At 33.5% G+C, this 24952-nt stretch overlaps 3 protein-coding genes across 3 annotated transcripts; all 3 read right to left on the bottom strand.

Annotated features, from left to right (window-relative positions):
- Positions 1 to 863: 863 nt before the first annotated feature.
- On the bottom strand, positions 864 to 7504 carry LOC140438164 (uncharacterized). Its single transcript, XM_072527876.1, has 2 exons — positions 7346 to 7504; positions 864 to 1527 (listed from the first exon to the last, which is right to left on the bottom strand). Exons 1-2 carry the CDS (start codon positions 7388 to 7390, stop codon positions 1099 to 1101), a joined length of 474 nt encoding a protein of 157 aa, XP_072383977.1. The 5' UTR covers positions 7391 to 7504; the 3' UTR covers positions 864 to 1098.
- A 5288-nt stretch (positions 7505 to 12792) lies between these two features.
- On the bottom strand, positions 12793 to 15747 carry LOC140438163 (uncharacterized). The gene is made up of 2 exons (XM_072527875.1): positions 15583 to 15747; positions 12793 to 13295 (listed from the first exon to the last, which is right to left on the bottom strand). The coding sequence occupies exons 1-2, from the start codon at positions 15625 to 15627 to the stop codon at positions 12867 to 12869; spliced, it is 474 nt and encodes a 157-aa protein (XP_072383976.1). The 5' UTR covers positions 15628 to 15747; the 3' UTR covers positions 12793 to 12866.
- A 5498-nt stretch (positions 15748 to 21245) lies between these two features.
- On the bottom strand, positions 21246 to 24629 carry LOC140439287 (uncharacterized). The gene is made up of 2 exons (XM_072529109.1): positions 24470 to 24629; positions 21246 to 21752 (listed from the first exon to the last, which is right to left on the bottom strand). The coding sequence occupies exons 1-2, from the start codon at positions 24512 to 24514 to the stop codon at positions 21327 to 21329; spliced, it is 471 nt and encodes a 156-aa protein (XP_072385210.1). The 5' UTR covers positions 24515 to 24629; the 3' UTR covers positions 21246 to 21326.
- Between the last annotated feature and the right edge of the window lie 323 nt (positions 24630 to 24952).

Below are 24952 nucleotides of genomic sequence, written 5' to 3'. Positions count from 1 at the left end.
CAGAATCCTACTATTGATGTTAGAAGGAAAAATAGAAGGAAATAGAGGACCAGGACGCCGCCGAATATTCTGGCTTAAGAATTTGAAACAGTGGACAGGTATGACCACCATAGACCTATTTCGAACAGCTGCTAATAAAATACGATGGGCCATTGTGGTAACCAACATCTATAGGGGATAGGCACTAGCAGAAGAAGAAGAATATACATCAAGAAATCTAAATTTAGACGTTATCAAAAACCCAAAATAATGATGAAAGCTTGATAATTAATGAGCACATTTTAGAACTAGTGAAAACTACAACTTTATGGGCACAATAATTAATCACACAAATGATTACTCCAGAGAAATCAAATGTACAATAGAAAAAGCACGAACAATCTTCAATAAAATGAGAAAGGCAATTAAAACTAGACTAGCTAGAGTAAGGCTAGCAAGTTGCTATATTTTCTCGACTCTAATTTATGGAATGAAAGCGGGAACCCTTAACGCTGCAACTACCAAGAAGCTAGAAGCAGTAGAACTGTGGATATATAGAAGAATCCTGAAGATATCATGAATCGAGCATTTAACAAACCAAACAACGAAGTGATGAGAAGAGTTAATAAAAGAATGAAAATAATGGAAACCATCAATACACCAAAGCTGCAATAACTGGATAAGAGAAGATCCCGGATAGGAAAAGGATAGGAAGGAGAAGAATCTTATGTCTTCATAACTTGAGAGAATGCTACAAGCTAAGAAATACTGATTTAGAAACAGAAAACTCTCGTTTTATTTGTTTTCCAAAGTATAAGTACAGTATTACATTACAGAAATTATGTGAGAGATATTTATTAAAAAACAGAAATGAAAAACACATACACATTCAGTAATAGGTGTATATTAAAACATCAACACCATAATTTAAAGATAATAACAAAACAACTTATATTATAATATTAATCATCGGTTTTTATTCATTTTTATTGTATAATATGCCTCTTATAAAAAAAAAGAGTTGTCTCTTTAAAATATCCAAAAGGAATTTCATATATGTCAAAACATTTATTCTATATTTAATACACAACTACAAATTTAAATACTACACATAAAATACTATAAACATTCCTTAAGAAAATGAAAACCATGATTATCTAAACATTTCCACAGGTTAAAGGATGTCTCGACAGGGTAGTCAAAAGGAACTGCGCAAGTGTTAATGTAAAACTCGGGATCTTCATCACCACAGATCATTCCTAGTTTATATCTCAAGTTCTCGAACTTCAATTGTCCACGTCTACCTATAAATCCGTATTTCTTTGACAGGCATAACATATAATCCGCCAAAGGTTCGTAATCATCGTACTGGAATGGATCTTCTAAGTATTCCAATTCACACGAAGTCTCCTCTAGACATTCTAAGTGGATACGATGAAGTAAAGACTTTTCATGTTTTGAAAGGAAAAAGTTTTTGAAGTAGTGCCGTCTTCCATGATATCTTCCTTCGTGGGGATTTCCTCCATAAGAACCGTCTCCATAGTTTGCCTGAAATAACAAAAAATTTTAACATTGGTGTTTTCTCTGCTTAAATATATGTATATTCCATGTAAAGTATTGACGTATATCATAATATATTTAATTTAAACTACAAAAGATCGACTGGACAACATCCACTTTCATCCCTATATTCAAAAAAGGAACTCCGCTAGATTGCAGCAACTACAGAACGGTAACCCTAATATCCTATGCAAACAAGGTTCTGGTTCATATAATACATGAAAGACTAAAAGCTTTTCTATTGCCTCAGATATCAGAAGAACAAGCGGGATTTGTCGCAGGAAAAGGCCCAAGAGCACACATCCTTAATGTCAGACAGTTAATCGAAAAAACTCGTGAATTCAATACTCCTATGCTTATGTGCTTTGTGGATTACACAAAGGCCTTCGATAAAGTCAAATGACAGCAGCTATGGTTCATACTAGCGGAAATGGGAACACCCCACCACTTTTTTTTTATTTATGTTTGATGGCCTTGGCCGACCCCACCACTTAATTCAGCTAATTAGAAGTCTATATGAAAATAATAAGTGCACAGTAAAAATAAAGAACACCCATTCCGATCATTTTAGAACAGAGGCAGGTGTCAGGCAGGGATGCATAATCTTGCCAACTCTGTTTAATATCTACAGCGAACACATTACGCGAAAGATACTAGACGGATCGAAGGGTGGAATATCGGTAGGTCAAAAAATCAGTAACTTGAGATATGCTGATGACACTTTCATAATCGCGGCAAATCAAGAAGAAATGGAAGGCATAATGAGATGTCTGGAGGAGAAAAGCAAAACATATGGACTAAAGCTAAATAGGAGCAAGACAAAGATCATAATAGTAGACGTAGCTCAGAATAATCTTTAACATATTAAAGAAATTGGGGGCTTTGAAGTAGTAAATAGTTTAATATACCTGGGATCCCTAATAACAAAAGACGGAAGGTGTGCCAGAGAGATACGTAGAAGGTTGACTATTACTAGAACAGCTATAATGAAACTGGTAACAATTTGGAAAAATTCTAGCATAACAATACACACAAAACTAAGGCTGGTAAGGGCACTCATTTTTCCTATAGCCACATATGCATCCGAAACGTGGACCTTAAAGAAAGCGGATAAAAATAAAATAGATGCTTTTGAAATGTGGATATACCGCCGCATGTTAAGATTATCCTGGATTGATGATCGCACTAACGTATCGATATTAGAACAACTTAAAGTAAAGGATAGATTGCTTAAACAAATACAACAGAGATATTTGCAGTATTTTGGACACATTGCTAGAAGAACAGGTACGATGGAAAAACTGATAGTCGAAGGAAAGAGACCTAGGGGAAGATCTCCAAGCGGTAAACAAAATCAAACAAAAACATTGATTAACCAAGGGTTACATGAAGCCGAACAACTAGCCCAGCACAGGGAAGGGTGGAGGGAAATCGTGAAAAAACTGTAAAGGCCTGATGGTGTCACCATATCCCAAAATTGAACGGAGCAAGACTTCTGTCTTAGCTTTAAAGAATTTAATACTACCTTTGATTCTATAGATCGTGAAATAACATTACCAATAAGGTGACCGGAGGAACGGGGAACACGGAGACTTTCAAAGACACACAAACAATAAAATAAATGTTTACCAAGCAGCACTGCAGACAGTTTTAAATTGGTAGAAAATCAAAATGATTTTCTACGGATCAAAAAGAACCAAGCCCAACAACGAGAAACGCAGCATCCCAACGAGAAAAATATACTAAAATGCAGATATCATAGTACATGCAAAAAAGAGCATAAAAGCCAAAAATGAGCACACGAAGAAAAGATTTTGGAAGAACTAGTGTTTAATAGAATGAACGACACGGATAGATATTTCTTTCGGGAAGTAAAATACATAAAAAATACTTTCAACCAAGAATTGAAATTATTATAAAGAATAGCGAAGGTAACCTGGTTACGGGAAGATTGAAGTAGTAGAAATTTGGAAAAGATATGACTAGCTGCTAAATCTTCTTTTTGTTCTTCTATCCATTTTTTGATTAGGCACTGCTGCCTGTTTTTGTTTTAATGGATTGTGACTTTGTATTATATTGTCACTTTAACTTTTCCGTGGTCTGCCATACTTATTCTACTCAACAGCAATTTGTCTCCTGCTATCTTAAATACCCTATCGCGTGTCATTCTGCTTATATCATTGTTCCATTTTCTCCTCCTTTTCAGTATCCACTAGTCTATCTTTTCCGCATTTCTGTTGTCTCCTGCAATATTTGTGTTTTGGATGTATCAGATCTCGTTTCTGCCGTCATTGTTGGACACCTTGTAATTGCTTGGTAAATTCTTGTCTTAGTTTTCAGCCTAATATATTTGTTTCTCATTATTGTATTGTCTAGATATCCTGCTGCTCTATTTGTGTCAATTTTTATTTTATTTCTGGTCAGTTCTTTTCCGATGACTATTGTTTTTGTCTTCTGGGCTGAAGTGACCATGTTTGGGGTCTTGCTATTTTGTTATACTGTTGGACCAATCCCAGAATAAGGTTCCTTCATAGCATTGATGAAGATATGAAAAATATGGGATTATGGTTTGGCGAAAAGAGGCGATGGATAATGGCGACTGGAGAGACATTCTTTAGGAGTCTACATCATTGTTCCACAATATTTTAATAGTTCATTTGTTATTCCTTCTATGACTTTAACTGTTCTGTTCTTTAATTTTGAAGAGCATTGTACGAAAAACAAAAACAGAAACTCTTCTCTTTGCAAATCAAGGTCCTCCCATTTTACTAGTTTTTGCCAATGATATGAATATAGTGGAAAATACAACTATTAGTATTAAGGAAGACTTCATTAAACTGGAAAATGCCGCAAAAGAAATTAGCGTCCCAATCAACGAAGATAAAACAAAATATGTCACTATAAAAAGAACAGAACGAAGAAATAGAACAGAGCCGAACGTGACAGTGCACCAGTACAAATTTGAAAGGGTTCATCAGTTTAAATATTTGGTTGCTGCGATACACTCTAACAACGTTACAATAGAAATTCACAACGTAATACAAGAAGGAAATCTCTGCTGTTTCCGATACAAAAAAATAATAAAATTCAAAAATGTATCCCGGACTACGAATAAAAATTTACTATTCAATAAGACCTGTAATAACGTATTCATCTGAAACACGGACGACGACAAAACACAATAAGAACCGATTTAGAGTTGCTGAAAGAAAAATTCTTATATAAACAAGTTAAAAATAACACCACCTAGCAATACAGAGTGAGAACCAACCGATAATTGAAAGACTTATATAACCAGCCATATATAGTAAAAATTATAAAAGCAGAAAGATTAAGTTTTCCATGTCAAAAGACAAAATTAGCGTATTGTAAAGATGGTCTTTATATATATGATATATAAATACATATATATATATATATATATATATATATATATATATATATATATATATGTATATATATATATATATATATATATATATATATATATATATAGATCAGATTTACTATAAGACAAATTTTGATTTATTGATGTAAAGAAGTCCTCTGGCTAAATACAAAATAAGCAACTGATCGAATCCTAACATGTGACACAGCAAATGAAAGGGGAGGATATAACGAATATATTCGGATAAAAAAAACAAACAAGGCGACTACCAAAAGGGTACTATACAGTATGTTCATTATCAATGAACGTATAACAACATACGAGATATCGTATGGTACTATAAATAAAAATCCTAACATTCGACATATCAAATGAAAGGGACGGATATAACGAATATATTTAAATAGAAAAAACAAACAAGACAACTACTAAAAGAGCACTACACAATATCTTTATTATTAATGAACGTATAGTCACATACGAGATAAAGAGGACATAGGGCATTATATATAAAAATAGATTTAGCATAAAACAAATTTTGATTTACTGACTTACAGAAGGTCTCAGGCTGAGTACAAAATAAACAACTGATCGAATCCTAACATGCGACATAGCAAATAAAAGGGAAGGATATAACGAATATATTTAGATAAAAAAACATACAAACATACTGCCAAAGGGGCACTACACATCGTCTTCGTTATTAATGATCGTATAGCGGCAGACGACATATCACATGACACTATGGATGATAATAGACATATTTACTTTATATATAAAGCATAAGGTAAATTTGCTTTATTGACCTGAAAAAGGCCTCGGACTGACTACACAATAAATAATTAGCCTAATACTAGCATATGACACATCAAATCAAACGACGTGAGACGCATAGTACATGTAGTTTATATAGCGTGCCATCAACATATGTATATACAGGGTATAGTAAAAAACATGATGTCAGGTCAGAATTGCACCACATCATATTTTATATTTACTTGGATTATATGCAAAAAGTTTATTATTTTGAAAATTTAATGACTGACTGTAGATAATTGATTGGATCCCCCGTCGCATTCGACGAGCATGCATATTTAATAATTCATTTATAAATATAGCATATCGATTAGGTTATCGATGCGTTGAGAGGCGAAAGATACGAATTACTTCAAATTATACTGGAAGGAAAAGTACAGGGCAAAAGATCAGTAGGAAGACGCCAGAACTCGTGGCTGAAAAACCTGAGGAGATGGTTCGGACGCTCATCGCAGAGATATTTTGATTTATGTTTATAAAATTAAATTATAATTTTTGTTTGTTATATTACAGTAGAAACACAAAACTTATTAATAAAAAATCTTCAAAAATACAAAATCTATAGTTCTCTTCTAAATATCTACAAAACGAAACATGCTAGGTATATAAAACCATACAAAAGTATAAGCATAAGCATTATTATCAGTAGCCTTAGACGTAAAAATCTTAAAAAATAAGGAAAAATCCTTAAAATATTAATCGAAATAGAGTATGAACCATATAAAACAGAACAACAGGTAGAATTCCGAGCTAGACGATCATCTCTCGATCACTATACTAACAATATACTTACTTACAATATACAATTTAACTATAACACAAATGACTGAAAAAAAATATCAGGGAATCAAGAGATCCGTCTCTTATTTCTTGACCTAGATCAAGTAAAGGTAAAAAAAGTCCTGGAAAATTTTTCAATAAATAATAGTAATATTGTAGCAATAAAACAACTGTACAAACAAGCCATGTCAAAAATTAAAGCAAGAAATATCCTATCGGAAGAATTACCTGTTTAGATGCAACCATTAACGATAGTGACCGGACTGAAAAGGAAATAGAAGAAAGGCTTGTATGAGGGGAAAAGGTTAAAGGATGTATAAATTCAACATGGTCCAATGATATATCCTAAAAAAAACCCACCTCTTCTTTCACTCAATCTTTAAAATTATCTTACTATATAGACGCGAAACATCGTAGCTAAAGAAATTCCTAGAATGCGGCTTTTTGTTCTTAGAAATGGACTTCTGGCGAAGATCTGCCAGAAAATCAAAACTGGAACAAAAACCCAATGACCAAGTACGATAAAATATGAGAGTCTTAACAACTATTATTAAAGAAATTTAACGCAGGTGACTTATTTGGTAATAATTGAAATAAACAAAGAGACATGGTTAGGAAACGTTCAAAGAGCAATGTCGGAGAGGAATCTTCACATTGGAGATTGAAATGACAGGCGAGAATAAAAACCAGGAACCGGAAGGCGTAAGACGCTATGAACTTAATGAAAAAGAAAAACAGAAAGTCCGCATTTATAAGTGGATAGCTTTAAAAAAATTAGAATTAAAAAGACATTTTTAGAAATTTTAAAAACTTTATACTTACTACAGCAGCAGCAACAAATAAAGATAAAACTATAAATACTTTCATTTTAAATTACTGATATAATATCTGCTACTACTAAACGACAGCTGAGGACCTTTGGAACAAATTTCTTCTTTTAAAATATTTTGTTTAGAGAACATTAAATTCTCATTATTCGATTTCTTTTTTTGCAAAAGTTAAAAAAATTAAATGAAAAACGTCTGTAAATGTGTTGTATCTCAACGATAAACGTTGGTAAGGCGACTTTATTTGAACAAATATTGATACTTATAATATAAAATAGGCCAGTACTATCTGGCCCTAATAAATAAGTTGGCAACAAATTAATATTAACCACGTCATAACATCTTCATTTACGTCAATTCAACCTAATTAGCACATCAAAAATTTCCACAACCTAAAAGTTACTCCTTCGTAACCAGACAACCAATGGCTAATATGTTTCCATTAACCCATTCCCTGCCACGATCCCCATTTGGGGATCAAGTTGTTTTTTTATATCAGTTGGCAGTAGTTATCAGAAATTTGTATTGTTTTTAGCTTTAAATTAATTTTAAGCATGTATATTATTCAGTTATAAGTTATATTAGCTAGTTATCACATGTGCAAATTTTAATTACTAACACACAGGACTTTACTATGATTTTTAGCGCGATACCTATTTGGGGCTCGTGGCTAATGCTGTGTATTTTTTATCGTAGCACATTCTATAATATTATTTCGATTTTAGTATCTTTATGCTCTAATAATGTTGACTATAAATAATGGCGATGAATGATTTTTCCAGAAGTTTATTTATTGTTTTCAGAGATGAGTACCAAGCGATTTTATACATTGGCCGAATAAGAGGATATTATAAATGATCCCCATTTCTTGAATGACGATCAAGATGATGAAATTGATATTGTTGAATTTTCCAAGTCGATGATATGTCTAATCTTGAAGAAATAGATGACGACATACTAGAAGACACGTGCCCTAAAAATGTTCCCGCCAAATTGGAAATACATCCAGCTGCTATAAATACTGAATCAGTATCACCGCTAAACGAGACACCTGATGAGACACTTAAAATACGAAATCCCACAGAAGCGTCAAAAGAAAACTAAAGCTCCGAAACTAAAACCAATTTCAGATTGACAAAAGTGGCTGGCTAAAGAACAAATAAGGCAGTCGCTAAATAAAACACTGTAGAAATGTTCGAGATGCTATTTGATGACGACATTATGTGTGATACAGTAAAACATTCTGTCGCATATGCTCGACAGAATAACGGACATAACTTTACGTTCTCGGTGGATTGTCTAAGGAAGTTTCTGGGATTTTTGATACTTACAGGCTATCATTCGTTACCTCAAGAACAAATGTATTGGTGTGAAGATAAGGATTTATGTATAGACAGTGTAAGAAAATGTTTATTAAGAAAGAGGTAGTTAGAAATAAAAAGAAATTTACATTTCAATGATAATGCTTGTCTAAATAAAAAGTCACGTAAACTAAAATTAGTCCGTTGATTTCTAAGATAAATCAACAATATTTATATAAAATATATAAGTATGGGTGAGCAGATGGTCTGATACTATGAGTATTATTATTTTTGACAATTTATTCGGGGAAAGCCAATTCGGTTTGGCTTCAAACAGTGAACAATGTGTTGCGCCGAAAGTGGGTATTGTTTTCATACCGAATTATACACTGGAAAAAGGAGCGATGAGCGTGAAGTCCAAGGTTTAGGAGCATCTGTGATACTGAATAATATATCTGTTATCGAAAACCCTCAAACCACCATTTTATTTTGACAATTTTGTTACAAGTTTTAACTTGATGGAGATTTTAACGGATAAAAAATAGCAGTCAAAAGTACAGTGAGATCTAACATAATGAACAATTGTCCGGTGAAGTCAGAAACCCACTTAAAGAAGGAAGACCACGGTGCCATAGATGTTAGATTTAATACTAAAAATGAAGTGTTTGGTGTCATGGATATGGAAAGATAATAAATGTGTCATAATGTTGTCAAACCACCAAGGGATGTGTTAACCTCACTGTATACATAATTACAATGCATTCATGGGTGGCGTGGATAAATTGGATTGGTACATCAATAATTATCGAAAATCAATACGGGACAAAAAATGGTATTTCCCCATTTTTACAAACGTTATTGATGTGACAGTTGTCTAGACTACTAGATTGTCACGCTAATAAGACTATACCGCTCTGGGAATTTAGAAGGCCAATAGAAGAGCTTATCTTCAAGTAAAGTCAATTTCCAATCCAAAAATCTTGGCCGACCCTCATTGCAAAAGTTATCTCAAAAACGTGTCCCACAGTCATTTAGGAAAGATCCTGTAAATTATTTTTTGGAAAGGACGAACGGAGGAAAACAGAAAATGAGCAATATATAAGACTAATGTAAGAAAAAAAAATGCATTAAATGTAATGTCGGATTTAATATAGAATGTATGATCAAATGGCATTCGTAAATATATTGAGTTTTGTGTAAATTAATGCCTATCTTCAATAAAATATGTTTTTGATAATTAACCGTTTTTTTTTTCATGGCAGAAAAAAAAGTCGGAAGGGGTTAAGAAATCAATCAATACCTTTACAGTTTAAGCCTAATAATTTGACCAATTAATATTACCTTTTTTTTTTTATTTTTTCAAACTTTACAACAATAGAATATTGCTTACCAGTACGAAGTCATCGGCAAATTTTAGATGATTTAAAAGTCTGCGAGCGATTTTATTTCTGCGTTGTTTCCAATTTAACTTCTTGAATACATCTAATTAATTTCTCTCTTTCCGATCTTTTTTTCCTTGTTATTAGACCTTCTGCTACGTTTATTTGCATAGTTACATTGTTGTATATATATATACATTTCAGGAGTATTCTATATTTGGAATTAATCCCAGCGTTATTCATTACTCCTAATGCAGCCCAAAGTTCTATGGAATCGAATGCCTCATTGTAATCCACAAATACCAAATGAAGAGGTTCGTTGTATTCGTTACACTTTTCTATAACTAATAATCTTTTTTTAATTAATTTCTTTAATTATTCTTTAACTAATCTTTCATCACTTTAATAAGTTTTTTTGATTTTAGTTTGATCTCCAGCTGTAAACATTTCTTTTATTGTTCCGTCCTCTCTAGAAGCTTTTCCATTCTTCATCTGTTTTAAGGCTTTTTAACTTCCTGGTTAGTATTTTTTGGTAGTGTTTCAAATCCTGCATTTAATATTCTTCTTTCTTTATCGTGGTTTTTGGGTTTTGCTACACTGGACGAACGAGTACCATTCTATATAGTATTTTTCAACAATATATATGATCTGATTTTTCTCGTTAAAAATCATTCCATTTTCTGTCCTTTTTCTAATGTATTTGATGTATTTGTTGTCGGCTTTTGCTATTTATAGCTTTTATCACATTCATGCCTCTTGTTTATCTCTAAAATTATTCTTATTATTGTTATCCAGATTTAGCTCACACTCCCTTTAAGGGGAAAATTCACTCATCCCAGGTACCTATGGTATCAAAAGGATTGAGCACTGGTGGGACTGTTTCCTGTTATCGAGCCCTAGGTGACTACGTACGTTGGAGTATCTCCCAAAAATTTTCTTACACGCAAAAATGTTGAGAGCAGTACCGCTTTTTGAATTCTTTTATAGAAATGATCATTAAGACCCAGCTGTTAACTCCAATAGTAGAGAGAATATTAGATATCATCTGAGTTTTTTCCATTCTCTATTGTCTCCTTATTTGTATTTACAGATCTCTGTATTTTTAACACGCATATTATTATTGTTAGGTATCGCCACATCTATTAATGTTGTCTGTCTAGTAAGTTTATTAACCAGTATGAGATCCGGTCTATTATGTACCACTGGTTGGTCTGTGAGTACACTGCGGTCTTAGTTAAGTTTATAGTTGTCGTTTTTAAGCATTCTGTCTGGGACGTATTAATAATAAGAAAGATGGCCGGTTTGGAGAAAGTAATGATCCTAAATGGTAAAGTAGGAAACCCCTTTATCTTCAGAAACATCTTTCCTGATGTCAACCAACAGTTCCACGCTGTATTGTCGACCTATTCATGGCTGATCTCATTGAGATGTCGCCCATGCAGAGGTATACTCCAGGTGCGCATTTTTTTTTGCTTATTTATGGTTTATGGCAATTTCTTGTTGCCTTAGTTTGAGCGGTGCTGTGTCATCTATTGCGCGAATTGCTCGATGTAAAGTAGATGTCTCTTGCCTGTAGCCTGTAGCCTGTATCTGAAAATAGGTTCTTAAATTAGCTACCTATTTATCCAGTTGCTCATCTATGTCCATGTCCTCTTCCTTTTTGATACCGCGATAATGTTTTTCCCTCTACTGCACTGAGCGCGTGGATAGTATTTTTGCGCCTTTGTGAGAAGTGTTCTTACTTTCCGCTGGAGACTCTCTATATTCGTTTTTTACTACTTAATAATATCAAATAAGTAGCTAAGCGCGGAACAGGCGTATGTATTTAATGCCTTAAACAGATTTTTACTATTAAGATATGACCGATTTAGCTGTCTTACTCTTCGCAGAAACTTGGAAGTTAGTTTGGTTTGATTTGCTTATGGTCAAATTTCCGCGCTTGCTTTACTCCGAGATATTTGTATATAGCATTTTCCCCCATTGCCTCGATGTTTTGGCCATCTTTCATATCCAAACCTCCGGGCTGAACCTTTCTTCTTACTAGATTTAGAACACGGCACTTGTCTAGTTCAAAATGCATATTGATATCACTTGATGATGAATGAGGAGAGAGGAACGAGCTCCTATTATGCCAAAAGAAAACAAAAAAAATCCCTATAAAACTAATACTAATTATAAAGTTACAATTAAGTACATCAATATAATATTAAGTACATCATATAAAGATTGTGAGACAGTAAATAAATAATACGGTCCTAAAATAACACAATCCTATAATTAAAATAAAGATCTATCAAATTTATTTTTAAAGATGTTAACACTAGTTGCCGGTATGATGTCTTGATCCAAATTGTTTTAGATATTGAATACATATTTTATTTGGCAAGAAATTAACTCTGGACCTAGCAGTAGTTTGTCAATATTTTTTTTATTTTTAACTATTGTTGTCTCTGGTATTTTGCCTTATTCTTTTTCTTATTGCCTTATTGATTTCCTTATATACTCGTGAATTTCGATGTATACAGCTTCTGTCCTTGATTCTGTATTATGTCTCTGTCTTAGAGCAGCTGTCAACAAAGTTGTATGGACCAACGTGATTGCCAACATCCACAGAGGATAGGCACCAAAAGAAAAAGAAGGGAAGAAGAAGTCTCTGTCTTTAATTTATTATTGTTTAGTTTCATGTCGGTTTTTTTTATGGCAGTGGTTATACCCGATCTTGGGGCATACCCGATCTGGAAAATTTAAAATAATAAACAATATTTCTTATAGGTAAAAACATTTATTTTGTATTTAATAATTAACTACAATTAAAAAAAAGTAATCACAAAAGGAACTATAAGCACTCCTTCAGAAAATGAAAACCATGATTATCTAGACATTTCCATAGACCAAAGGCCGTGTTGACTGGATAGTCAGCAGGAACGGCGCAAGTGTTGATGTAGAACTCAGGATCTTCTTCACCGCAGATCATTCCAAGCTTGTATCTCAAGTTCTCGAACTTCAATTGTCCATGTCTACCCATAAATCCGTATTTCTTGGCCAGGCACAACATATAATCCCCCAAAGGTTCGTAATCCTCGTTTTGGAATGGATCTTGTATATATTCCAATTCACATGAACTCTCCTCTTGGCACTCTAAGTGGATACGATGAAGAAAAGACTTTTCATGCCTTGCAAGGACAAAATTGTTGAAGTAGTGTCGTCTTCCATGATATCTTCCTTCATGAGGATTTTCTCCATATGAATGACCTTCATAGCTGGCCTACGATAAAAAACAAATAAATAGCACTATATTATATAAAGTATTATATATGAAAGAGCCAATGTTGTTTTCCTCTAAATAAAAAATCTTTTTAACTGCTTTAGACAGCTTTAAACGCTCTTAACTGTCCTTTGTTCTTTTTTGGCATAAGATATACATGCAATTCATACATACATTTCAGAAATGAGGATTAATACCTAATGCCGAAAACACCAAATACTTCAGCATTGGAACATACACAACAAACCTTGTATTAGATAACAACAAGGCGATAGGAACTCGTGATGAATACAAATATCTAGACCAAGAAATTAATTGACATCAGAATAATACTTAGTCAGAAAAGCTACAGAATACCTTAACGTAATTCTCTAGAACAAGAATATAACAAAGAACAAAAAGTTTCATATCTATAAATCTCTGGTAAAAAGTGTGCTATTATACGAAATTAAACGTGACAATGAACAGAAAGAAACCAAAGAAAGACAGAAGCCACGAAAATGGACGTAATAAGACCAACTCTGGCATACAATAAAAGCAGCTCACTTGGTATGTACGGCGAATGGAAAACAATGGACTCCCGAATCAAGTACTCGCATGGACACTTACAGGAAGATAGAATAGATCAAGAAGAAGAAAAGATGGATGAAAGGGGTAAGAAAATTAATGGGTTTCAAAGAACTTAGAGAAGGATAATGGAACAACCGACATAAATGGAAATTGTGCTTCAAATAACGTCGAAATGGTTTCTAAACCAATAGTATATATACACATGCATGCATTAAATTGAACATCATGACTAGATTTCTATAAGTAAGTTCTCCAATAACTTACTAAATATGTATAAACATCCAAAAATTTTAGCACAGAATCCCAACAGAAAATCACCATGAGAGGACAGAATACCGAACGAACCCCTAAAGTATGGAGGACCAGATCTGACCAAACAACTACTGAAACTAATACAAAAAATAATAGAACAAAAGAATATCCCTCAAGAATGGAGATCAAGCATCCTAATACCTCTTATCAAAACGGGGGACAAATCGGAGCCAAATAATTACAGAGAAATTAATCTATTAAATACAACACTTAAACTACCAACCAAAGTGATAACAAATAAACTGAATAAAATTATAACACTGGCAGAAGAACAACACGGTTTTCGGTCGGAAAGATCATGCACAGACGCTATATTTATAATGAGGCAAGTGCAAGAGAAATCATTAGAATGCAACAAACCGGCATATCTATGTTTCGTGGACCTTAAGATGGCATTTGACCGGGTGAAATTAAGGGACGGTATCCACTTATTGTATACAAGAAAGATACCTTTAGGAATAATTAAAACAATCGAAAATATCTACCAAAATAAAAGTAGAAGAAGAACTAACTGACTATTTTTAAACCTGATTATGGATGAAATAATAAAAAACGTAATAACTAACAAGATACAAAATGGGAGAAAAATAACTTAAAATAATTTGCTATTCAGACGACACAATACTACTCTTTTAAAGTGAAGATGATTTATAACGTATGCTGCATCAATTTAATATAACCTTCGGAAAATTGAACATGTTAATTTACCAAAAAAAGGCAAAATGCATGGTTATAGCAGCAAATTTACTAAGATGTAAATTGGAGCTGGAAGATCAGATAATAGAACAAGTGATGGAATAGAGGAAACAGAGCCGCAGATTGCGTGAATAAAACAATATGGAGAAATAGAAAGATTGCAAAAGAAATAAAAGGCAAAATTTACAAAACAGTCATCAGACCAATAATGACATACGCGGTAGAAACACGACCTGACACAGAGAGGACAAAAAGGATAATAGAATCAGCAGAGATAAAAATACTTAGAAAAATTGATGATAAAACACTATGGGACAGAGCTAGAAATACAAATATACGACGTAGATGCAAGGTAGAGAACATCAAGCACTGAGAAAGAAGTAGAAAAGTAGAATGGAACGATCAATAGTAAAGACGGCAAGAGACGACTCCCCAATACGAAGACGAGCAGTAGGAAGACCACGAAAACGATGGAGCGACAACTTATTGGAGGAGCATTGAAAAACAGAGTCATGTTTATATAAAAAGAAGAAGAAGAAAAAAAAGAGAAGACAAGTAAATAATAGAATAACTAAAAGAAGATACGTTAGTAATCATTTAAAACGATACGTTGAAATAAAGAACAAAACAAAGGGATTTTATTTATTATGTCAAATTGAGTAAACTTCGATTATACAAAAAAATTAAATTTAACAATTTTTATACTTACCATAGTGGCAGCAATAAATAATGAGAAAATAACGACAGCTTTCATATTGAAAAATTGATGTATTCAGTATGTAGCACCACCAAGAGTCACCTAAACAATGATGTCTATTAAAACAAATGTCTCCTTTTAAACAAGTTTCTTTTCAATAGTACCAGGAATTCTTTCTATTAAAATGCCCGTTTTACATTGTTATTTGGGTAATAATGTTTTAATGTCAGTTATCCCTATTAATGACTTCTAATATTGCAGTAAGTATATTTTAATTTTATTCCAACAGTTGTAATTCATTTTTACTTGATGGGTCTTTTTAATTGCTGTTTAGTGAGTGTACACAATATATTTTCTCTTGTACAGTGTGTTTTGTAAATAGATGGTAGTATTCACTTAAACTTTTAATCAGCTAAATATTTTTTTGAAAAACAGAAGATATTGTATCATATATATATATATATATATATATATATATATATATATATATATATATATATATATATATATATATCTATACAATATATGATTCCTAATTATACCCTTAGAATGTGCTGCTTTGCACATTTATATAGCAATTTACAATACGGAATAACTGTTCAAGTTGGCTCTTATCACGCTGACAGAATTTTTAATCTACAAAAAAGAGTAGTGAGGATACTTGTAAAAGCAGAGTATAGGGAACACTATAAAACTATATTTTTGGATTTAGATCTTGAGTTGTAGAACAGGAAAAAATAACTAAAAATATAAAATGGGACGTGATAGGAATCAGCGAAGTAAGACGGAAAGATGAAGAGCTATTAGAATGAGCGTCAGGAAACACATTCTACTTCCAAGGAACATCAACGGGTAGAATAGGCGGTATTGGATTCCTAATCAACAAGAAATGGAAACAAAGAGTAATAAAAATATCTAAATGTCTAATACCTTGGATAGAGTAGCTTGCTTAAACCTAAAATTATCAAAGAAATACAATATATAAATATACGCCACACTGATTACCCAAACTGCAACTTAAAGTAACTCCAAGTATTTAATTGATAACTTTACTGCCAAAGTGGGGAAGAAAAACGGCAAGGAACAAGTCATGGAAAAATATGGAGTCGGTGAGAGAAATGTAAAGTGAGAAAGACTGGTTCAGTTTGGCCACTACCAAAACATACCCATTGCAAAATACATTCTATATGAAAAAATCAAACAGAAAATGGACTTGGGGACCATTAAGAAAGACATTGACTTCATTCTAACCAACAAGATTGCTACAACAAAACATGTCAGTGTAATAAATAAATTTTAAACAGGCAGCGACCATAGACTAATCAGAGCAAAAATTGTTCTAGATCTAAGACCAGAAATAATAGAGAAAAGAAATTAATCACAAAATCAATACTAGCTGGTATAAAAATTAACAATCTGAAAGAAGACTTAGATCACTATCAAAGGAAAAATGGTGAAAGATTACATGATCAAATCGGCAGTTCTCAATTAATGGAAACCATCCTTAAAAGTGCCAGAGAAATCGAAGGCCCGCAACAATAAAATAAACATAGTAAACTCTCTGATAAAACCAAAATATTGCTAAAACAAGAAGGGACATAAAAGTAAGTAGCAACAGAGAGTGAATACAATACACACATTTTTGTAAGACAATAAGGAAACGTAACACAGTTACAATACAATGAAAGAATGGTAGAAAATGCAATCGAGAACAAAAAAAAACTAAAAGAGAACTTTACAAAGCTCATAAAACACTTAAGGAAGCAATTAATAACCAAGAAAATGTACCAGAGATCCTTTCGGAGTAAGTAGAATTGATAATTACAAAAATAAAAAGCGGTAAAACAGCTCAAATTGATGGCTTAACAGTGGAACTGCTTAAATAGGCTGGCAAAAAAACCTGGAAAATCTTAGCAGATTTCCGCAGATCACAGAAATACAGCAAACATAATTGTTGTGATAACAGAGAATATCAAGCATGTGAATCAAGATGTTCACAAATATCATCAACAACAGGTTAATAAATGCATTAGATGTTGAACAGCCAAGAGAACAAGCTGTTTTACGAAGTGAATTCAGTACCCTATCATACATCTGTATGCTTTGAGAACTAATGAGTAGAGCCAAAGAATATGAAGTACCGCTAGCATTAACCTTCATAGATTTCAAGAAGAGTTTCGATTCTATATACCCCAAGGAATTAATAGAAGCTTACCTTTAACAAACCGTACATAGAGGCTTTACCAAATATATACATCATCATCATCATCAGCCCATAGTCGTCCACTGCTGAACATAGGCCTCCTCGAAAAACCTTCATTCAGATCTATCTTGCGCCGCTGCAATCCAGCGGCACAAATTTGGTACAAATCCTCTTTATGTCGTCAGTCCATTTTGTGAGTGATCTTCTCGGGTTTCGTCTATCCGCTCTCGATCTCCACTCTGGTGGACCAAAAAATTTTTTTGGTCTACCTATTATCCTTCATTCTAGCGACGTATCCTGCTCACCTCCGTTTAATTTTGGCTATGTGTTTTATAATGTCTTCTACACCACTTTTTCTACGGATTTCTTCATTTCTTACTATCTCTCAACGTTATGCCTAACAATGATCTTTCCATTCTACATTGCGTCACTTGTAGTTTTCGTGTAGATGTCCTTGTTAGGGTAAATGTCACTGCACCATATGTAAGGACAGGCAGGACACACTGATTAAAGGCTCTTCTTTTTAAGCTGATAGGTATATCACCTTTAAAAATATCATGCAGTCTTCCATATACTGCCCATCCCAGTGTTATTCTTCTTAGCAGCTCAGCAGTTTGATTATCTCTGCTAATTTTTACCGTATGTCCAAGGTATATGCATCTGTCAACAATTTCAATTTCGACGTCTTCTACCCTTAAAGGATGGCTCAAAACTAAATTAGTCACCATTTTTGTCTTTTGGTAGTTAATATTTAGACCCACTTTACGTGCTGCATCGCTGAGTTCATTCAACATATCACTGGCAGCCTTTAGGTTATCTGAAATCAGAACAATATCATCTGCAAATCGTAGATGACTAAGCATCTCACCATCAATATTTATTCCTTTACTTTCCCATTCCAGTGACTTCAAAGCATGTTCAAGTACAGTAATGAACAACTTAGGCGACATAGTATCTCCCTGTCGAATACCTCTCCTGATATGTATCTTATTGGTAGGACCGTGCAGATTTATAGTTGTTGTAGCATTTCTGTATATATTTTCTATAATATTGGTGAACCTATGATCAATTTGACACTCTTCCAATGCCTTTAGAAGTGCGGGTAGTTCGATAGTATCAAACGCTTTATGGAAGTCTATAAATGTTAGAACTAGGGGTCTATTGTATTCAATTGATTTTTCAATCAAGACTTTTATGCACTATAGGTGGTCATTTGTACCGTAGTTGGGGTGAAAACCAGCCTGTTCTCTTGGCTGATATAGCTCAAATTTTGCTTCCAATCTATTGGTTATTATTCTGGTGTACAGTTTGTATAAATAGTTGAGTAGAGAAATTGACCTGTAATTACTACCAAATATTATACAGACAAGCAAAACAAGGAAAAAATTTATGAAAACACTCCAGAATTTCCTACTACCAGAGGCGTCGGACAAGGAGATGCAATATCACTAAAGCTCTTCACTGCAACTCAAGAAAATGAACTAGCCGAATAAAGAAATATCCTTTGATGGAGAATACCTTAGCCATCTAAGATTTGTAGACGACGTCGTTCTGATTGATAATAATCCTAAAGAACTACAAGAATTTATAAGCGACCTGAATGCAGCTAGCATAAAATCAAAGACGAAAGAGACCGGACTAGAAATAAATATTCAAAAGACAAAAAAGTTAACACAGGCAAGAGTTAGAAACTATTATCAGACCAATAGTATGTTATGGATGCGAGACATGGGTGATGACAGAAGAGACAAAAAGAAAACTGGAAGTCTGCGAAAGAAAAGTTCTAAGAAAGATATTTGGACCTATTAACGAAAACGGAATATGGAGATCCAGGTATAACCATGAACTCTACGAACTGTTCAAAGAGACACCGATCTCAGAATTCGGTTAACTTCCGAGACTTCGCTGGGCGGGTCATGTAGTAAGAATGGAGACAAAAAGATTGCCGAAAAGAGCCCTTGATAGTAAAATGCATGGCGCAAGACCAAAAGGAAGGCCACGGAAAAGATGGGAGGATTAAATTGCAGCGGACGCGCAAAATTTGCTAGGCGTGAGAACCTGGTGAAGATCGGCGCGGGACCGACAAGGTTAGAGGCATAGTTTGGAGGAGGCCAAGGCCCGATTTGGGCTGTAGCACCATTGGAGAAAGAGAGAGAGAGAGAGAGAGAGAGAGAGAGAGAGAGAGAATGCAGCTAGCAATGAAGTTTGCCTAAAAATGAACTCTACGCTAACAAAAACCATCTACAAAGAGCTAGTGGATGTATATTGAGACGCTAATTGAAATTCATACCAATAAAGGTAAGTTAATTAAATAAATAAATCCAACTTCAATGATCACGGTACAAGATCTAGAAATGCTATTAGAGCATAACGTTTTAGGTTGACAAGAAATAAAAAATTCGACTGATCTTAATTGGTATAACTTTTTACCAGATAATAGTATATTACTTTATGAGGCGTAGAAGCATGGCTTTTCTTGACGCGCCCGATATTACGCGTCGAACGAAGTGAGGCGCGTAATAGAGGGCAAGTCAAGAAAAGTCGCTTCTTTGCCGAATAAAGTATACTATTTTTTCTTCAAACGTAGCAATTTTCAACCATAAATAGTACAATTCATACGCTATATTTACTAGAAATTAACTGTGACAACTATCAAAGTCGTCTAGATGTTAGAAACTAAAATAATTAAGTCGTCGGTGGGATTTGCGTCTCCCTGGTTACAGTTGTTTGACAGTTGTTTGCAATTATTAAAGACAGCTTATTGTTGTTCGCAAGCCGCCAACATCGGGAATGATTGCTGAAAGTTGTTCTCGACCATCAGTACCATCAACAATTACCAATGCGTATCAAGAGTCGGGAACATTTTTGCACGGTTTCAATTTTGAAAATGCCTCATTAACTAATTGTACTTTTAATATTACTATAAATAAAAATGATGTTTATTTGTTGTTAATGACATTTGTAGTGTTGCTTTGTGACATGTTTCATATTGTTGCCATGACAACATTTTTCCCTCCGCTAAAGAAATGGGAAAAAACTGCTGCAGGTGGAGACATTAAACTTTAACAGGATCAAGTTAGATAAGTAATGTCATCATTATTTGACGTTTGAAAAAAAAATAAAATATTCTACACTTATTATCAATTAACATTAAAATCACATCACACTTTTAAAACATTGTTTCTATTAAAAGACAGAGATTTTACACAATACTGCTAGTTTGGTCAGGATATTTGCCGGTCTGTTATAAAAATATTGTTTGTTTTTATTGAATATGTTTGTCATTTTTGTTAAATTGCAAGTACTAATTTAAATGGTCCCTTTAATATTTAAATTCAAAAAAATATTACTTAAATTTTATAATGCATGTATATAATCAGTTTTACAAGCCAAAAACAAAACTATTTTGTGTATTGGCCAAATAAACTATATTCTATTCTATTCTAATATATGGTAAATAAAAAAATATGCATTTCTTTTTCATCCTTTATTTATACTGTGATCAACATTTTTTTATTATGAATGAAATCCAAAACAAAAGGATATAAAAAAATTAGTAGACACATTGGTCAAGGTAGTGGAATCCGTAGTTGTCCAAACAGTTAATGAGGCCGAGAGCAGTGGAATATGGGTTATGGGAAGGAACAGCACAACCTCTGATGTAAATCTCAGGATCTTCGTCAACACAGACCAATCCAAGTTTGCGACTTAGCATGTTATAGTTGAAACGTCCATTAGGGTACATGAATCCATATTTTTGACATATGCAGAACATATACTCTCCCAAAGGTTGGTAGCTTTCATATTGGTGTGGGCTTCTGATGTATTCCATACCACATTGACTTTCTTGTTGGCACTCAAGATGGTAATTATGGAGGATGTCTTTTTCTTGCGGTGGAAGGAAGAAATTTTGGTAGACCTGAATACGGCCTCTATTATAACCACCACCGCCTCCGTAACCACCCCCTCCGTAAGTAGCCTGGAAGAATAAGAGAAATAAATGAGTACATTGTCTTAATTAACAACATTTTTGTTTGTTTAAAAATTGTAGAAGGCGTAGAGTGGAAGCTGTAGGCAGCAATAACCTAGTTATAAAATGAATTAACTAAAAGAACAAAATCTAAAACTATTTTAAATACACTGACATATTAGAAAATAATGTCACTTGAATAATAAATGAGATCTCTTTGCAGATATTAGAATGAGGGTATAAGTACGATTTAATAATGTAAACTATTATTTTTATTTTCTAACTAAATATACAGGCAACAGTTCCAATACTCAAATATTATGTATTTATAGCTCTGATGTATATCAAAGAGGCATGGATCATAATAGAAAAAAAATGGTAAGGTAAAGCTCGCGTAACCTTCTGGCTTAGGTCTAGAGTTTGGGTTTAAGGCGCGCATGCATAACATGACGTAACGACCATTTGCGTAACCGGGACCGACTGATTTACGTGCCCTGTAAAGCACGGAGGCGGCTTAGCTGGTGTGATAGGAATAAAACCCGGGCCTTCCAGATTGTTAAGCCAATAAGCTTGTATTTGCGCTGAGCTACCGCCACCACACAACATAGTGATACACAAACTCAAAAAATACTAAAGTGAGGTTACAAAATAAAAACCAATAGATCGTAAGAGCGATAATCTACTGAAAAAATAAGAAGACGATCAAAAGTAATAGATGTAATCCACAAAATTGCTATGGTAAAATGGAACTGGGCATGACACTTAGGAAGAATGGAAGACAAGCGTTACATGAGGCGAATTGTTGAATAGCAACCAAGAGCAAATAAGAGAAGTAGAGGAAGACTTCAAACCAGATGAACTCATGGTAAACTGCTGGTCATGAATAGATGTAAAAAACAACGAACAAAAACGAATGACACACCTAAGGAACGCCTACATCTGACCATTGATGGAATAACTGTTGATGATGATGTAAAGCAATAGAAATAAATCGTACTGAATTGAAAGGTAATAAATATTATCGACGCAAATGTTTTGCAAAGAATAGGTCGCGACCAAAAACGTCTTTTTAGTATAGAAAGTGGCGTTTTTTTTTTCGAGTGGCGTTATAGGAAGTCTTATCATAAGCACAAATAAGTCACAAATGCTTCAGATCAAATTTTAAAATAAATTAAATGCAAAAAAGAGGCCGAGTAGATGGCCATTCTTGTGACTGAAAAACATAATACAGTGGACTCGAAAAAGATCTTTGAAACTTTTCAGTGCCAATTTAGAAAAACCTGTGTAGGTCAAAATGATCGTGAATGTCCAATGAGGATATGGTACTACAACAAGAACAAGAATAAGAGAAAGAAAAGAAAAATATCTAGTGCAGAATTAATCACAAATGTTTCAAGCAATATTACAAAAAAATTGAATACATCGCTTTCGAAAACCTGCTTAAATCAATGCAATTTGACATTAATCTCCTCCACAAATGTAAAGATTTGAGTAGATAAGCATTGTACTTAACAAAGAATTTCTGAATAAACACCAACCAAAGACCAAATTAATCACCACTTATTGTCTGCGATAAAGTATTCTAAACTTTTACTTCTTGTCTGGCAAAATGAGACCATGCCCTGGACTCAAATTCTCGATCCTTTGAGATAGAGGATGGACTTAGACAAAGGGATGCCCTGGCTTGCCTTCTATCTAACATTGCCTTGGAAAAGACACCCCGAGACACATAACGTCAGTTAAAGCCGGAGGTACTTTTTACAATAGATCAATACAAATCTTAGCATATGCTGAGGACATTGGCATAATAGGGCGTAGCAAGCTAGGAAACGGTGGCGAAACAGGTCGGTCTAGTTAAAAACGAAGACCAAACGAGGTACATATTGGTTACTAAGGATCCTATAGCAAATGAAGAACGGGAAACAGCATTTGGAAATCGTATCTTGGCTCGCTAGTGACTACTACAAATAAAACAAGCAAAAAACGAATAAACCTTACAAATAGGGCATAGTATGAACTCCAAAAATAACTTCACTCACGAAATAATCAAAGAAAAACTAAAATTAACCTTCATTAAAACACAGCGACTTAGATGGGCCGGACACATTATACGAATGAGTGAAAACATGATTGCTAAAAAGCTAACGACAGGAATTAGGACATTTAGATGAAGTTGATACCGACCTAGGGATAGTAGATATCAGAAGATGGCAGAAACTGTTGCCAGAAACCGAACAGAATGGCGACTAATCTTAGATCAGGCCAGGATCCACAGAGGATCGTCGAGCCAAAGATGATAATGATGATGAAAGTATTCTTAAGGTCGACTCATAAAACTACAAAACTTTCGTAAATCCTAATAGTATTAGTATCAGAATTAGAGGTGCAGGAAAAAGAGCTACATAAGAAAAATGCCGGATCAGATAACACAGATATAGCTTTTTGAAAATATTTGCTAGGTATATTCTATGGTGCAACTAAGTAGATGTAAAAATATGCATTTACTGAACTTGAGCATAATCAGATAGTTGTTATTAACGACATATTTGGAAGAGATTTTACTCAAAAGAACACAGGCAATACAATAAATAGTATTAGTAAAAGTAAGCAAAAATGGCAAGCAAAAGTTTCAACAGTTAGCATTTAATCAAACAACAAATAAATAAACAATTTATGAAAATTAATTAAATTCATTTAAATTAATAAATAAAAACATTTTTACTTACCATAGCGGCAGCAATGACCACGGATAAGACAACCAGTACCTTCATATTGATGTTGTACAAGCACAGAAAACTTGAACAGTGATTTAGACCAAACAAATTTCGACTTTTATACCACCCGAGTTTTAATAGATTTTGTTAATAAAGCCATTTAACGTATTTCTAATGTTGTAATTAAGAATCTATAACAGATTAGTGTCCCAATTTTGAAACGTTGATAGAAAAATCTAAATTATGTTTTAATGTGACCAGAATAAGAGAAAAAAATAAAATTTAGCTATAAACTCACTATTTTTCTACTTATTTATCACAAAACTTTCATTATCTTCACGATTTACACTTCCTGTATGCAAGAAAAGGGATAAGAAAGTTTAAGAACATCATGAATACGTGTTTTGTATGATATTATCAGGATTTTTAAATGATCTTATCGCAAACAGTAGCATAGTGCTTGTCGTGAGATCGTATATATGATCCATTCCCATA

Source organism: Diabrotica undecimpunctata, chromosome 4 (assembly GCF_040954645.1).
Source record: "Diabrotica undecimpunctata isolate CICGRU chromosome 4, icDiaUnde3, whole genome shotgun sequence".
Taxonomy (NCBI): domain Eukaryota; kingdom Metazoa; phylum Arthropoda; class Insecta; order Coleoptera; family Chrysomelidae; genus Diabrotica; species Diabrotica undecimpunctata.
Note: the sequence above shows the minus strand (reverse complement) of the source record. Positions and strands in the feature narration are given on the sequence as shown.